At 48.0% G+C, this 15632-nt stretch overlaps 1 protein-coding gene across 1 annotated transcript; it reads left to right on the forward strand.

Annotated features, from left to right (window-relative positions):
* Positions 1–379: 379 nt before the first annotated feature.
* On the forward strand, positions 380–15242 carry LOC116819516 (low molecular weight neuronal intermediate filament-like). The gene is made up of 4 exons (XM_032771301.2): positions 380–1327; positions 7617–7934; positions 9340–9464; positions 12445–15242. Exons 1-4 carry the CDS (start codon positions 617–619, stop codon positions 12698–12700), a joined length of 1410 nt encoding a protein of 469 aa, XP_032627192.1. The 5' UTR covers positions 380–616; the 3' UTR covers positions 12701–15242.
* Positions 15243–15632: the final 390 nt, after the last annotated feature.

The raw sequence follows: 15632 nt of genomic DNA on the forward strand, positions 1-15632 counted from the left end.
TGCCCAATATGGTTGCATTTTCCTACTCCCCACTTCTGTCAGGGCTCTGCCTGGTCACTTGCAGACTCTAGTAGCCTTCACTCTTTCCCTGCATGCGCCCCCAGCTCTGAGACAGTGGTGGTGTCCTACCAGCATCCCTTCCAGCGATCACTGACAGCCTTGCCTACACCTTCCCTCTTCTTCCCCCACACCCCACCCCTCCTTTGTATCCTTCACCCTTTCTGGTGATTGTTGCAAGCAGCTGCATCCTCTGCCAGCCCCATGGGGCCACCTTGCCTAGGCACAACCCTTCCCCTGTCAATCCTGGGGACTGGCACACATTGATTCGGTGGCAGGTCCCAGCTGCAGCCAGCACTTTGCTGATCAAGCGAATCTCAGGCAAGGAGAGAGGCAAGTGCCTCCCTGTCAGCCTCCCCCCTGCGCCGCGCTCCCTCCTCCCTGCCATGCAGATTTGCAGTTGTCTGGGCGTTGTTAATTTCCAGGAGCAGGAGGAAGAGGATTGGTGTTTGCGGGGCTATAAAAGGGAAGAGCCAGGCGCATTGTCCTCCCCCCTTTTCTGTGCATCACCCACCCAGACTCGTCCATTCCCTGTCTGCATCTCCCTCGCAGCCTCACCATGAGCTACGGCAGCGACCTGCTCTACCCACTCTCCTCCTTTAAGAAGATCTTCGGGGAAACCTCTCGCCTCTCTAGCAGAGTCTACAGCAGCTCGTCTGCTCCCCGGGCTGCCGGCTACCGCGCCCACCATGCCAGGGACTCCTACCCCTCCTCCTATCGCAAGCTGGCCGTGCCCAGCTCCGTGGACCACCTGGAGCTGCTCTCCCAGTCCAGCGCGGTGAGCAACGAGCTGAAAATCGTGCGCACCAACGAGAAGGAGCAGCTGCAGGGGCTCAACGACCGCTTCGTGACCTACATCGAGAAGGTGCACCAGCTGGAGCAGCACAACCGGCTGCTGGAGGCCGAGGTCTCCCTGCTGCGCCAGCGCCAGGCGGAGCCCTCCCGCCTGCAGCAGCTCTACGAGCAGGAGATCCGCGAGCTGCGCGCCAAGGTGGAGGAACTGCGCCACGAGGGGGACGAGGCGCAGCTGGAGAGCCAGCAGCTGGCGCAGGGGCTGCAGCGACTGCGGGAGCAGTGCCAGGAGGAGGCGCGCCGGCGGGAGGAGGCCGAGCTGGCCCTGCGCGAGTATAGGAAGGACGTGGACCACGCCACCCTGGGCCGGCTGGAGCTGGAGAAGAAGGTGGAGTCGCTGCTGGACGAGATCGCCTTCCTCCGGAAGGTGCACGAGGAGGAGGTGGCGGAGCTGCAAGCCTCGCTGCAGGATGCGCAGGTACCAGCGCCGCGCTCAGCCCTGCGCTGCCCTCTCCTCCTGCTCCAGCCCAGCATCCCTCGGCCCTGACCTCCCCGCCCTGCGCTCCCATCTCCGCCTGCTCCTGCCCAGCATCCCCCGGCCCTGACCCCCGCGCCCTGCGCTCCCCTCTCCGCCTGCTCCTGCCCAGCATCCCCCGGCCCTGGTCCCCTCTCTCTGCGCGTCCCATGTCCCTGCCTAGCCCTGCGCTGTGCTGCTCACCTGCCCTTCCCCAGCATCCCCCGGCCCTGACTGCGTCTCCCTGTGCTCCGATCCCCTGTTCAGCCCTGCGCTCCCCATGTCCCTGCCCAGCGCTGCGCTGTGCTGCCCTCTCCACCTGCCCCTGCCTAGCATCCCCCGGCTCTGACCGCCCCGCCCTGCGCTCCCCATATCCCTCCCCGCCTGCCTCTGCCCAGCATCCCCTGGCCCTGACTGCCCCGCTCTGCATTTCGATCCTCTGTCCAGCCCTGTGCTCCCCATGACCCTGCCCAGCCCTGCGCTCCGCTCCACACCTGCCCCTGCCCGGCGCTGGGCTCCCAGTTCTATATCCCCCTGACAAATGCTGCCCTCCCCTCTCCTCTCCTGTCCCTGCGCTCCCATCCCTTTGAGCCCTCTCAGCCTTGTGCTCCCCTCCCCTGTCCCTGCCCAGCCCCAGCCCTGCACGCTCCCTGTTCTGTATCCCCCCAACTGACCAACCCTGCTGCACGGTTCTCCCCACCTGTCCCTGCCCAGCACAGCACTCCCCTTTCTGCAACCCACCTTCCCGGTGCTCCCCTCCCCGGAAGATGCCCAACAGCACATAACACCCCCAAGGGCTCGGTGTTCCCTCCGGGATTCAATCACCCAGCAATCCCGTTCCACCACCCGCATCCCCAGGTGCCCAGGACCCTTCTCCTCGCCACATGCCACGTGGATGGGGTGTGCCTTCACTCACCCCCAATATCCATCTCCTCCTAAGGAGTATTATACACACACACAGCCCTCCTCCTGTGTGCTGGATAAAGTGTGTGCTACACACACACACCCCTCTGTCTCTATGCTGGATAAAGTGTGTTCTATACACACACACGCACTCTTCCTGTGTGCTGGATGAGGTGTGTTATACGCACTGATTACCCCTCTTCTGTATGTGCTAGATGGATAGGGTGTGGCACACATGCACAATACTGCCCTCCTCCCCTATGCTGTTCATCACAGCACAGCCCTCACTCCCATCCCATAATTTTATATTTCCATAGGCTGAGCATATAGAGAGTGTTACATACACTCCCCCTATTCTCTTCCTCTAGCATATGCTGAATGGATAGATACTAGATCCTTTGCACTGGGCACAAAGCTATTGCAGCCAGTCGGTCATTGGAAGGTTATCTTTGTTAAGGTAGACATTTGACTGGCTCACCTCTTGGTGTTGGATGCCTGCACACAATGCCTTTGCATCCTGCAGCTATGACCCCTATCCTCCTTCCCTATACAGAATGGGTAATAGGGTACTTACATATTCTGCTTTTTTGATTACATTGTATTCAGCATAAAGTCGTCTGGAAGGTTAAATCAGCACCTCATCTTCTTTTGCGTTGAGTATTGGATTGGCTCACATTGGACTGCTGGAAGTGTGATTCAGTTCGTTGAATACCACAGGAAACTGTACCTTGATTATATTATTGCTAAGCCCTGCTGGGAAGATAGCATCCTGCTGCTATACTGCAGTGCCATTGGTACAATAGGTACCTAGCACCCACTCTGCAGAGCGCACACAATGACAGTCGATTGTGCTTGAGCCATGTGCTAGTGGAATGAAAAGACCAAAGCTTAGAAAAGAAGGAAAGCTCAATCCTGGCTTCATTCATCAGTCTGGTTTCAAGTGAAGTTGTGGGACTATTTCTGTACATGTTGGGAGGAAAAAAATCAAGCATGCTTAATACAAAAAGTAGCTAACCCATGTTAATTCTTTGGATGTACATGAGAATAGCAGTTATCCTAATGAGCTTGTTATGCACAGGTTTCATGGGCAGCTCAGTGACAACTCTTTTCTCATGTGGGTTTCGTTAATGTCCACTTTGCAAGGTGTTGTCAGACAAATGTTAAAATGCATGTAAAGGTATTAAAACACCAGATCTGTAAGGACAAACCCAGAGCAGCTAAGTGAAGCAGCTGTACAGCTGCAGTTGCATTATTGATGGAAACGGATGAATCTCCTGAGTATTGAAATCAATAGCTGGTGCAGAGGTATTGTAATGCAGCCTTGAGTATCCAGATGGAATCATAGAAACATAGGGCTGGAAGGGAATTGAGAGGTCATCAAGTCCAGCCCCCTGCGCTGAGGCAGAGCCAAGTAAACAGAGACTGTCCCTGAGAGGTGTTTGTCCAGCCTGTCCTTAAACCTCCAATGACAGGGATTCCACAACCTCCTTTGGAAGCCTGTTCCAGAGCTTAACCACCCTTAGAGTTAGAAAGTGTTTCCTACTATCTCCCCTCAATCTGCTTTGCTGCAGATTAAGCCCATTATGTCTTGTCCTGCCTTGCACAGGGAGAACAGTTGATCACCATCCTCTTTATAACACCTCTTACTGTATTTGAAGACTGTTGTCAGGTCTCCCCTCATTCTTCTTTTCTCAAGACTAAACATGCCCAGGTTTTTTAACCTTTCCTTGTAGATCAGGTTTTCTAAACTTATTATCATGTTGGTTGCTTTCCTCTGGACTTTTTCCAGTTTATCCACATCTTTCCAAAAGTGCGGCACGCAGAATTTGACACAATGCTCCAGCTGAGGCCTCACCAGTGCCAAGAGGACCAGGACAATTACCTTATGTGCAACGCTCCGATTAACTGCATCACACCATTGTCTCATGTTCAGTTTGTGATCCACTACAACCCCCGGACCCTTTCCAGCAGTACTGCCACCAAGCAGTTATTCCCCATTTTGTAGCTATGCATTTGATTTTTTCCTTGGTAAGTGTAGTTCTTTACACTTTTCTTTCCTGAATTTCATCTTGTTGATTTCAGACCAATTTGTCAAGGTCACTTTGAATTCTAATTCTGTCTTCCAAAGTGTTTGCAACCCCTCCCAGCTTGGTGTCATCTGCAAATTTTATAAGCCTACTTTCCACTCCATTGTGCAAATCATTAATAAAAATATTAAATAGTTTCAGACCCAGGACTGACCCCTGCAGGACCCCAGTAGATACACCCTCCCAGTCTGACAGTGAACCATTGATAACTATTCTTTGAGTATGGCCTTTCAACCCGTTGTGCACCCACCTTCTAGTAATTCCATCTAGACTACGTTTTGCTTATGAGAATGTCATGTGGGACAGGTCAAAAGCCTTACTAAAATCAAGATCTATTGCATCTACTCCTTCCCCTCATCTGCTGGGCCAGTAACCCTGTCAGAGAAGGAAATTAGGTTGGTTTGGCATGATTTATTCTTGATAAATCTATGCTGGCTAGTCCTTATAACCCCATTATCCTCGAGGTGATCACAAATTGATTGTGCAATAGTTTGTTCTGGGATCTTTCCAGGTATTAAAGTTAGGCTGACTGGTCTATAATTCCCAGGATGCTCTTTGTTGCCATTCTTAAAAACAGATACTATGTTTGCCCTTCTCCAGTACTCTGGGACCTCACCCATTCACCATGGATTTCCCCTGAAATGTCATGAGGAACACAGAGTACATTTGGCTAATGAAAGGGAATTTTCATTTAATTTATGCAGAGGAAGGTTAGTTATGTGGCTAAAGTACTGGATTGGAATTTGCGATGAGCTCTGCTACAGATTTCTTATGTGATTTTGCCAGGTCGCTTAGTCTGACTCTGACCCAGTTTTCTGTCTGTAATATCAGGACAGTACTCTCCCATTCTTTGTCTCTCTTGATCATAAACTGTAAGGGTTGGGGAGGGACTGTCTCAATCTTTGTACAGCACTTAGCCCATTGGGGCAGTAGATATAATTGTGATAATACCACAAATAGATTTTTTTGGTGGGGCAGAGAAGGGTATAACTCTGGCTATACAGGGAAATTTGGCTATGGCTGCAATAATCAATGTTGCGCTGTATTCTCAGAGTTCGTTAAACCTAGAAATATGACTCTTCTTCTGCTTTGTTCTCTCTTTCTTGCTTGTTTTGCTTGTTCCTCTGACAGTGGCTTTCAGTCCCCCCTTAACTATGCTACTTGCAGCAAATATATATGTTTTAGTGCTTTGCTAGATTGGAGCCAGGGTGCTGTGCACCTTACAGGATCAAGCCAGCATTATGAGACCACTTCAGCCTTGGAGTTGCATCTGCTTACACTACAGCTGACTTTGACCCAGTACATTCCTGAATACTTGAATATTTGAACTTCTCCTAGACAGGGAGCTGAAGCCCATTTCATTCAAAGGAGGACTTGCCCCTGCATTAGAGGTCTGATTTCACTTAAGAGCCCCCTGTGTAATGAGGTATGATGATATCGGCAAATGCCATTTCTTTTGCATATTTGCTACAGTGTCCTTTGTTTGCAAGGTTAAACTCTACTTCTGGAATGCCATTCATCTCTAATCATAGAATCATAGAATATCAGGGTTGGAAGGGACCTCAGGAGGTCATCTAGTCCAACCCCCTGCTTATAGAAGGACCAACCATCAATACATAATTTATTTTCATATATAGGACTAAATCCATTGCTAGAGTTGCACCTGCATATTCCATATTTTGCAGTCCATGTTCCTGAGTGAGGAACTCCACTGGTTGTATTATAATAAATATGTGCAGGCATCTGATGAGCAAACCCTAAAATGAGCTCTTTATATCATGGCCACAGTCCACCATCTGTATGGAAATTCACTGACAGACCAATAACTTTCTGGCTTTCCTAATATTTTTCAGCATAAGGCCAGGTTGTGGAATACTCCTTTCCATGTGTAAAATCTGTAATCTGCGGAGCTCCAAAGAATGCAGCAGGCCCTGGGGGTTGGATTGAGAAGGCAAAGCGTTCTGTTTGCCCACAATGCTATCATTTTTCTCCGTCAAATGAAGGAGCAATAAACCAGTTACATATACACCTTTAGATTCAGATTGAACTGTGAGTGAAGGCCAGCACTGTACAGAATTATGCAGAAACACTGGACAACTTAAATAAGTGAGTCATTTCACTCTTGGGTGGTGTTACGGTAGCAACACTTAGCAGAGCTGTGTGTAGGATCAAAAAGGACTTGCTAACCAATCCTGCACAACTCGCATGTCTAAAATTAATGCTGTACCTGACAAAGTCTTTGCTCCTCTGTTGCATTTCTTTGATCCCAGGTTAATTTGCTATGTTAAGCTAGTAATTGTTGAGATACTGACTTTTAACATGAGTCAATATCTAATCTATCCATCCATGCATCCACCCCTCTACCTATCTACCTATCCATCCCCATCCACCCTCTCTATCTATCTCCATACACACCCTCTCTTTCACTGTCTATGCACAAATACACGTAGAGAGAATGTCTGTCTAATGCAGCTATCTATCTGTACGTATCCATCTATGTGTCCTTTGCCTATCTGGTCTTTCTGCCTACATATTTACTCACCGTGGCTATAGAGGGGGCAAGGTGGCTGGTATAAACTGACATTGCTCCACTGACTTCAGAGGAGCTATGCAGATTTACACCAGCTAAGGATCTGGTCCCATTTAATTTGTATTTTATAGCTTTACCATATCATGGATGTGGAGGCGAGGGTTCTGCAATGTTTCCCCAGGCTATGTGACATTCTGTCATGCACCAGTGACTGCCTGCTTCATGTCCACCAATCCACTTCATTAGGACTTATTCCTATCCCAAGTATCTGAATAATTTGGCTAGCTGCTGGAGAAACCCTACATCTCCCCCTGCCCTCAGGCCATCCCATGACGGCAGAGGAGTTCCAGGACCGTGCATGACTGTGGAGAGAACAGCCATATAGCACTGAATCCCCTGACTTCATTTCTACTTTTTCCTTAATTCAAAGAGCCTCTGTATTGGGACCGCGTGATGCTGGGCTCCACCACTCATAAGAGGTCTGGAGCTCAGTATGGGAGCCATTTGCCCTCCAAGCTTGCTTCGTGCAGAGGAAATACAGCTGTTCCACTGTGTCTTGAGCGCTCCGGCTCTGCATGGGGGACAAGGGGAAGGATCTGGGCCATCATTTGGGGCGTTCAGCCTAGGATGTCAAGGAACAGTCCTGAGCAGCTTCAGTGTCTTTGTATTCCTCTCTGTTTCCCCATGCTGTCTGTGTCTGGGGTGGGATCCCTTCCTTTTGTGCCCTCTCTAGGTTTCGGTGGAGGTGGACGTGAGCAAGCCTGATCTCACAGCCGCCTTGAAGGAGATCCGCATGCAGTACGAGGTCCTTTCTGCCCGGAACCAGCAGTCTGCTGAAGAGTGGTACAAATCTAAATTCGCCAACTTCACTGAGGAGGCAGCTCGCAGCAGTGACAGCATCCGCCAGGCCAAGGAGGAGATCACAGAGTATCGGCGCCAGCTGCAGGCCCGTAACATCGAGATCGAGGCTCTGAGGAATGCCAATGAGTCCCTGGAGAGGCAGCTGCAGGAAGTGGAGGAGAGGAGCAATGGGGAGATCCATAATCTGCAGGTAGAATCATAGAATATCAGGGATCTCAGGAGGTATCTAGTCCAACCCCCTGCTCAAAGCAGGGCCAATCCCCCAACTAAATCCCCAAATGGTCCCCTCAAGGATTGAACTCATAACCCTGGGTTTAGCAGGCCAATGCTCAAACCATCAAGCTATCCCTGACACTTGCCAACAGATACTGGCTTCTTATTTGTTTCCAACTCAAGAGCTCACTCGCAGCCCTAGGAATCAGACTCAAGTGGCAAAATGCCAGATATGCATCTAGCAAAGATTATCCTGGGCTTTTGTCTTTCCTGATAGCTTGTGCAGGCCATGCTTTTGGGCATGTTTGCACTGGGAAGAAGACAGTCCTTACACAGAGATGGGATGTACACCTCTACCCCGATATAACACTGTCCTCGGGAGCGCAAAAATCTTACTGCGTTATAGGTGAAACCACGTTATATCGAACTTGCTTTGATCTGCCGGAGCACGCAGGCCCTCCCCCCACCGAGCGCTGCTTTACCGCGTTATATCCAAATTCGTGTTATATCGGGTCGCGTTATATCGGGGTAGAGGTGTACTTAGCAAACCTTGCCTTGAATGGGAGAGGGAGAGACTCTGATAGTAACATTTCTATATCTCCCACCTGTGATCTTCAAACACTCTGAAAACATTCATTCACTACCCTGGGTGAGGTAGATTGTAAGTATTATTAGCCCCACGTCTCAGCTTGGGAAACAGAGGCACAAAGCATTCATTGATCTTCGGGGGCCTCTGTTTTTTGGATGTCCACTGAGGGGCTGATTTCCAGAAGTGCTCGAATTCCAATTGGACCTCCCAAATGGTTGGACTTTTTTGAAATTGTAGATCTAAGTGACTTGCCCAAGATCAGGCTGTGGGCCAACAATAGAACCCAGGAGTCCGGGTTGCTAGTCTTCTGATTTGACTATTAGATTAGATAGAAAAAATAATAATCACGTGAACTCTCTTGAGGAACAGGGCTCATTTGCTAGAACAGCAGACGTCTGATATGCTGGGGAAGGGACTAGCCCAAACGAATGTTTGGTCGTATTAGTAAATGTATAGGATCACTACTGAGATTTGGGATATGCACTGTATAAACACAGAATAAGACAATCCCTGCCCTGAGGAGACTGCAGTTGAAATAAACAAGGTAGAGGTGGGAGGGGAAAGAGAGGTGAAATGACTTGCCCTGCTCAAACAGCAAGTCAGTGGCATAGCCAGGAATGGAAACCCAGTCCAGGCTGGGTCCCAATCCAGCACCCTAATCCACTGGACCACACTGATATTGCCTCCTGAGATCAGTTTGAACAACACATCTGGAAGGAAGGGCACTAAAAGCAAATGAGAGGGACCTATTGACATGATCAGAATGTTCTCCTTTCCACTTCTTTTTCTGTAGGAAACTATTAACCAGCTTGAAAATGCTCTAAGGACGACCAAGGGAGAGATGGCTCGTCACCTCCGAGAGTACCAAGACCTGCTGAATGTGAAGATGGCCCTCGATATTGAAATAGCTGCATACAGGTAAAACAATACCAAGAGGCCTTCTTCCCCGATGGCTTTGGGGATGTTTGATGCTGGCGCTCACACTTCTCCGTTTGTGTAGAGAGAAATAAATACCCAGAAACATTATACCCCTGGGTATTCCGTAAGATTGTGTAGCAATCCAGCTGCGCAGTTCTGTAATGAGAATAATGAGAAAAATCATGAGAAAAATTGCAGCAGATCCCCAGGTTCGGCTCAGGGTTAGAACTCGTCAAAAGCCCCCATCCCCCTATTGCTCCTATTTTGACTCCTGTCCTCCTCATATGCATATGCATTTTAAAGGTTCCAGAGATTAATAGATTCTAAGGCCAGAAGGGACCACTGTGATCATCTAGTCTCACCACCTGCATAACACAGGGCAGAGAAGGTCCCCAAAAATAATTCCTTGAGCAGAGCCTTTAAAAAAATATCCAGAAAGGAATCCATAGCAATATGCATTAGGAAACCTAGATCAAAATGCTGTACAGCAGCCATCTTTCTGTCTACGTCTTCAAGCTGGGATTTTCAAATGACCTATGGGAGTTAGGTGCTCAGATCCTATTTAAATAAAAATATGGTATCCAGCTCCCTTATTCGTCTTTGAAGATCCTTGACATATATCACTGTCATCACCATGTTGCCTGGACACTCATCTCCATGGCATCATTGATGTCACATAGTTGTGACGCTCTCGTCAGGGAATCCAGAACCCTACGCCACTGTGTTATCCTTCTGCCTCGACAAGTGAGAGCTTTGCGGTTGCTAAACTATGCATCAGCTCCTTAATGCTCCAGTGTGTCTGCCTTACTAACGAGCTCCTCCAGACTGCCAGTCCAAATGTGGCCTTACAGATAAGAATCAGTGAAGCCCAGGTCCTCAGTTCCTGAGATGTCTCCCTGCAGCATCCAGTCCTTCTCACCCGACACACTTAGAAATTGTGAAGTTTGCTGCTTCCAAATAGACAGAGCACTCCTCACCCTGTTTGGCGCAGGACTCACGCATCAATATAACAGCGCTGAGGTGGTTTTGTATAAAACAAGAACAAGTTATGTGATATGGCCGTGAAAAAAGCTAATGCGGTCTTGGGATGCATCAGGCAAGGTATTTCCAGTAGAGATAAGGAGCCGTTAGTACCGTTATACAAGGCAGGGTGAGACCTCATCTGGAATACTGTGTGCAGTTCTGGTCTCCCATGTTTAAGAAGGATTAATTCAAACTGGAACAGGTACAGAGAAGGGTTACGAGGATGATCCAAGGAATGGAAAACCTGCCTTATGAAAGGAGACTCAGAGCTTGGCTTGTTTAGCCTAACCAAAATAAGGCTGAGGGAAGGTACGATTGCTGTCTATAAATATATCAGAGGAATAAATACCAGGGACGGAGAGGAATTATTTAAGCTCAGTACCAATGTGGACCCAAGAACAAATGGATATAAACCGACCATCAGGAAGTTTAGACTTGAAATGAGACGAAGGTTTCTAACCATTAGAGGAGTGAAGTTCTGGAACAGACTTCCAAGGAGAGCAGTGGGGGCAAAAGACATATCTGGCTTCAAGACTAAGCTTGATAAGTTTATGGAGGGGATGGTATGATGGCATAGCCTACTTTTGGCAATTAATTGATCTTTGATTATTAGCAGGTAAATATGCCCAATGGCCTGTGATGGGATGTTAGATGGGGTGGGATCTGAGTTACTACAGAGAATTCTTTCCTGGGTACTGGCTGGTGAGTCTTGCCCACATGCTCAGGGTTTAACTATCGCCATATTTGGGGTTGGGAAGGAATTTTCTTCCAGGGCAGATTGGCTGAGGCCCTGGAGGTTTTTCGCCTTCCTCTGCAGCATGGGGCACAGGTCACTTGCTGAAAGATTCTCTGCACCTTGAAGTCTTTAAACCATGATTTGAGGACTTCAGTGGTTCAGACACAGGTTTGATACAGGAGTGGGTGGGTGAGATTCTGTGGCCTGTGTTGTGCAGGTGGTCAGACTAGATGATCATGATGGTCCCTTCTGACCTTAAAGTCTAAGTTTATTAATAAAGAGCACAGATTTAAGTGATATCAGGCAAGAATAAAAGAAAAAAGGATTAAACAATACAAAAACAACATGCTTTCTAGTGCTTCAAACTTAATTCTAGGAAGATATATCTTTGCCGAAAACAGTTTCTCATTTGCAGCAAATTATCAGCAAGGATCTGCCATTCACAGGCTCAGAGGGTGCTGTACCCTGTGTCCCCAAGTGATGGATAACTAAGAGTTCTTTCCCCTTCTTTTTGTAGTCCTGTGAACTTTTGAAGTGTGTCTCCATGTAAAGTTTTTCTCCCCTGCTGCTTGTGCAAATGCCAGGCTGTCTCCTTCCTCCTCTGGTCAATCTGTTTCTCTGCTTGGCTTAATCTCTTGTTTTCCTTCTATGTAAATATCTTTCCATTGTCTCTGGCCTCACCTTGCTCAATATGCATTGGGGATGCAGGCAAACAAACAGCCAAGACAGCATTCCTTTGTCAAGGGCAGAGTGCCTCCAAAAGCTTATTTTAAGAACATATTTCCATCACACATCTGTAGTGCTATATACGCGACCTGGACATGCACCCCGCAATGATATTCATCACCAGCGTGTCACCAGTTTTTCTCTGATTCCTTCCATGACACAAGTAGGCTGGATAGTCTGAGTCACAGGGTTTGGCTGGATAGTTTGTCTGGAGTGTGCCCGTGAAGTCGCTCTTCGGGTCTCAGTAGCCTTTGATCGATAGCACTTAGTAAAATGCTGAGCCTGCCATAGAGGCTGTTCCTTCCTGGGGGCAATGTGCTGATTGATTGCTTGCCTGCTTTCCCATGGGTGGTGTGGGGGAAGTTCCTCGTTGCCACATCTCGATGAAAACTGATCTGGGGAGGATATTTTAGAAAGGAGAAGGCAGGGATCTGAAATCTTGCTCCAGCAAGCAGCTTCATTGCACCTTTCTTGGTGTTTCCCTCTCCCCCTCAGGAAATTACTGGAAGGGGAGGAAACTCGGCTAAGCACTGTCAGCAGCGGGAACACCTTCGGCCTTGGCTACACGTTCTCATCTGGCCCTTTCTCCGGTGCAAAAGCCTTCTCTACCAGCACAGTCACTGTCAAGAGGGAGGAGAAGCAAGACCTGCAGGAAAGCATCAAGGATCCCAGACTTTCAGAGGAGCCGAAGCCTGCTGAGGAAGATCAGCCTGGAGAAGAAAAGGCTGAAACCATCTCAGCCAAGAACTAAACTGGAGTGAAGTCACTATGCGCCTCCCCAGGGGGAAAAGGAGTCCCTCACAGGCGAGAGATTACGTTGTGTTCTAATGTAACCAATTACAGTAATACTGAGCGGCAGCCTGGTCCAGTGGCTAGTGCTCTGGACTGGGACTCGGAGACCTGAGTTCTAGTCCCAGCTCTGCCACTGGCGTGCTGGGTGACCTTGGGCAAGTCACTTCACCTCCCTGCTCCTCAGTTTCCTCTCTCACCTTGTCTATGTAGATTGTAAGCTTCTCTGGGCAGGGACTGTCTCTGGCTATGTGTTTATACGGCACCTAGCACAATGGGGCCTTGATCTCCGTTGGAACCTTTGGTGCTACTCTAATAATGCTTGTAGAACAAAGGTGTGTTTGTATGTTCCCTGCCCTCTCCAGGTTTGACTTCTAGGCGCTCATCCTGTTCACACTGCACATGATGGTAAAACATTCTAGGGACTTCAGGGGGGTCAGAATTGGGTCCCTACATAACAGTGTCCAGGGCTTCAGAGCCCTGACCCCTCCCTCCCATGTTCTGCAGTGCACCGTTAGCTGCTCCAACCCCTTTTCTCTCCATTGCGGTTTATAGAGTAGGCTCAGTTGAATGGGAGGTTGGCTGGTGCAGCTAGATGCTCAGAACCAAACCTTGGCCCCTGTTGAAGTAAATATTGAAACGTCCGTAGAGTCTAGGGGACCATTTTATTGGCCCAAAGCCTGGCAAACTTGGTCTAGTTGCCTGAAAGGTTGGGAACCAAAGCCACTAAATACCCTTTGGAAACCAAGTGAGAATGAGGGTGTAAATGGTTTCTTGAAAGGCCCTTAGATACACCTATTATTCAGCAATAGCTAGAGCAGTCTTTCCCAAACTGCGGGTTACTGCCCTGAATGGGGACAGGCCATCAGTAGATGGCGCCACAGTGATCCCTAGTGTTCAGAGGACACCATTTTGCGCTGCACAGCGTAACCTCGCATGTATGGTGCGTGCGAGGTTACAGTGCTCTACAAAATGGCTGTCTCCGCACAGTGAGCTCTCATATACACTATACGGATGAGGTCATGCTGTGCAAAGGATGCTATTTGGCTCTTCAAAATGGCATCCTCCGTGCTGTCTGGAGTCCTGGGAAGAACTTAGTCATTAAAATGGGGTTGTGCCAGCAAAAAAGTTTGAGAACCCCCAGTCTAGAACAATGCTGGTCCGGCATATTCATAGATGGTCAGCCAGTTTCTTCCATTCCCCCTTTTCCTCGTCTTTGTTGGGAGTAGGGTGACCAGACAGCAAGTGTGGAAAATGGGGATGGGAGTGAGGGGTAAGTGGCACCTATATAATAAAGCCCCAAATATCGGGACTGTCCCTATAAAATCGGGACTTCTGGTCACCCTAGTTGGGAGTTGTCTCAGCACTCAGCCCCAACCTCCTCATGAGACTCCTTCCATTCTTAACACCTCGCTCTGTCTTTCCTGGGTCATCTTAGCTGTACCAACAAACCCTTTCTAGTATAGATAAGGCCATGCACGACAAGAGGAGAGATAGAAAAGCTCTGGTTTAAGGCCAGATTTTGATGCATTTATTCACACTGAGTAGCACCTTACTCCATAAGTGGTCTCACTGGGGTACTAGCAAGGGTCTCAGTGTCAATAAGGGTACTAAGTAATCTGGCCCTTTGAGATGGATTTTCACAAGAGCACACTTGGTGTGTTTGGTGTTGAGCCTTTCTGCCAATCTGGCCCAGATTTTGGAATTTGCAAATTTAGCCCTTCTTGATTAATAGTAGATTTGTAGCTCTTCTTTAAAAAAATAGCATTTCGGGAGTGTAGGGCAGATTGCATCAGTAATATTTTCTGGGAATGGCAATCTGAAGACGTGTGACATCCAAAATGATGAAGATGTTGTGGAAATTCAGGTGCTGTAATTATGATGCAGAAAGACCATCTGTAAACACAGTCTGATATCCTTCAGTTAACATCCATATGTTATTTATCTGTCTCTCTTCCAACCCACAAATGTACCTGGGGGGAGGAGAATTGTATCATGAAAGTGAATGTTCTGTAGAAAGAATTAGCCTGATATTCTGAACGTAGAGCAGGCAGTGATTGGTTGCTGGGGACATTAGAGTTCTGTTAGAGGGCTTGAGGTAGGTTTAAAACTTTAGTCTAGAGCTGGTCAAAATGGTTCAAATTCAAAACATTGATGGTTTCAGAATTTGACATCTGAAGGGGGAAAAAATTGGGGAGAAACTTTCTCCACATTTTTCAATCAACTGGAGAACTTTAAACTGTTACTGAATGCAGATCCATGGCCTAATCTAGAGTGTGTATGTATAGTGGAATGTAGACTGGTTATAAGACAATGGTTATTGCAAGTGGTCTGTCTTTAATCGATATGACATTTTGGATCGAGGTATCGTTTTGCATGAAGTTATCTGTCAGATAATTTGAATGTGACTTTCCTCTTTTTCCATTAAAATTTTGTTTATTTGGAAGGCAAATGAATAGAAAACCGAACCCCCAGTAAACAGTGTGTTGTTGTCTGAACAAAAATGTTGTTTGCAGCTTGTAAACTCATCTGCCTGGCATCCTCAGCATGTATCTCCATCAATGTCTATGAAGCTACATTGATTTCCCCCAGCTGAGGATCTGGTCCTGTATTTCTAAGACTCATTTGTTTAACACATGTGCCATACTCTAGTCCAGGGACTACGATTTGGTTGTTGGCTTCAGCATTTTTAGTTCTCTGTGCTTTGTTTTTATCAGTTTCTTCCCCCATTGGAAATACTGGGCCAGATCTTCAGTAGATGTAAACAGCACGACTCTGTTGAAGTCAGTGGAAACACACTGATTTACACCAGCTCAATATCTGGCTCTGTATTTAAAGCCCCTTGCAAAGGCCCTGTAGGGGGCGCAGTTCAGACAGCAAGTGCAAGACCTATG

This window comes from Chelonoidis abingdonii, chromosome 2, assembly GCF_003597395.2.
Source record: "Chelonoidis abingdonii isolate Lonesome George chromosome 2, CheloAbing_2.0, whole genome shotgun sequence".
NCBI lineage: Eukaryota > Metazoa > Chordata > Testudines > Testudinidae > Chelonoidis > Chelonoidis abingdonii.

Coding starts and splice junctions, on each gene's coding strand:
- LOC116819516 (XM_032771301.2), top strand. CDS start 617: ATGAGCTACGGCAGCGACCTGCTCTACCCACTCTCCTCCTTTAAGAAG. Junction 7,935..9,339: donor GGGAGATCCATAATCTGCAG/GTAGAATCATAG, acceptor CTTTTTCTGTAG/GAAACTATTAACCAGCTTGA. Junction 9,465..12,444: donor ATTGAAATAGCTGCATACAG/GTAAAACAATAC, acceptor TCTCCCCCTCAG/GAAATTACTGGAAGGGGAGG.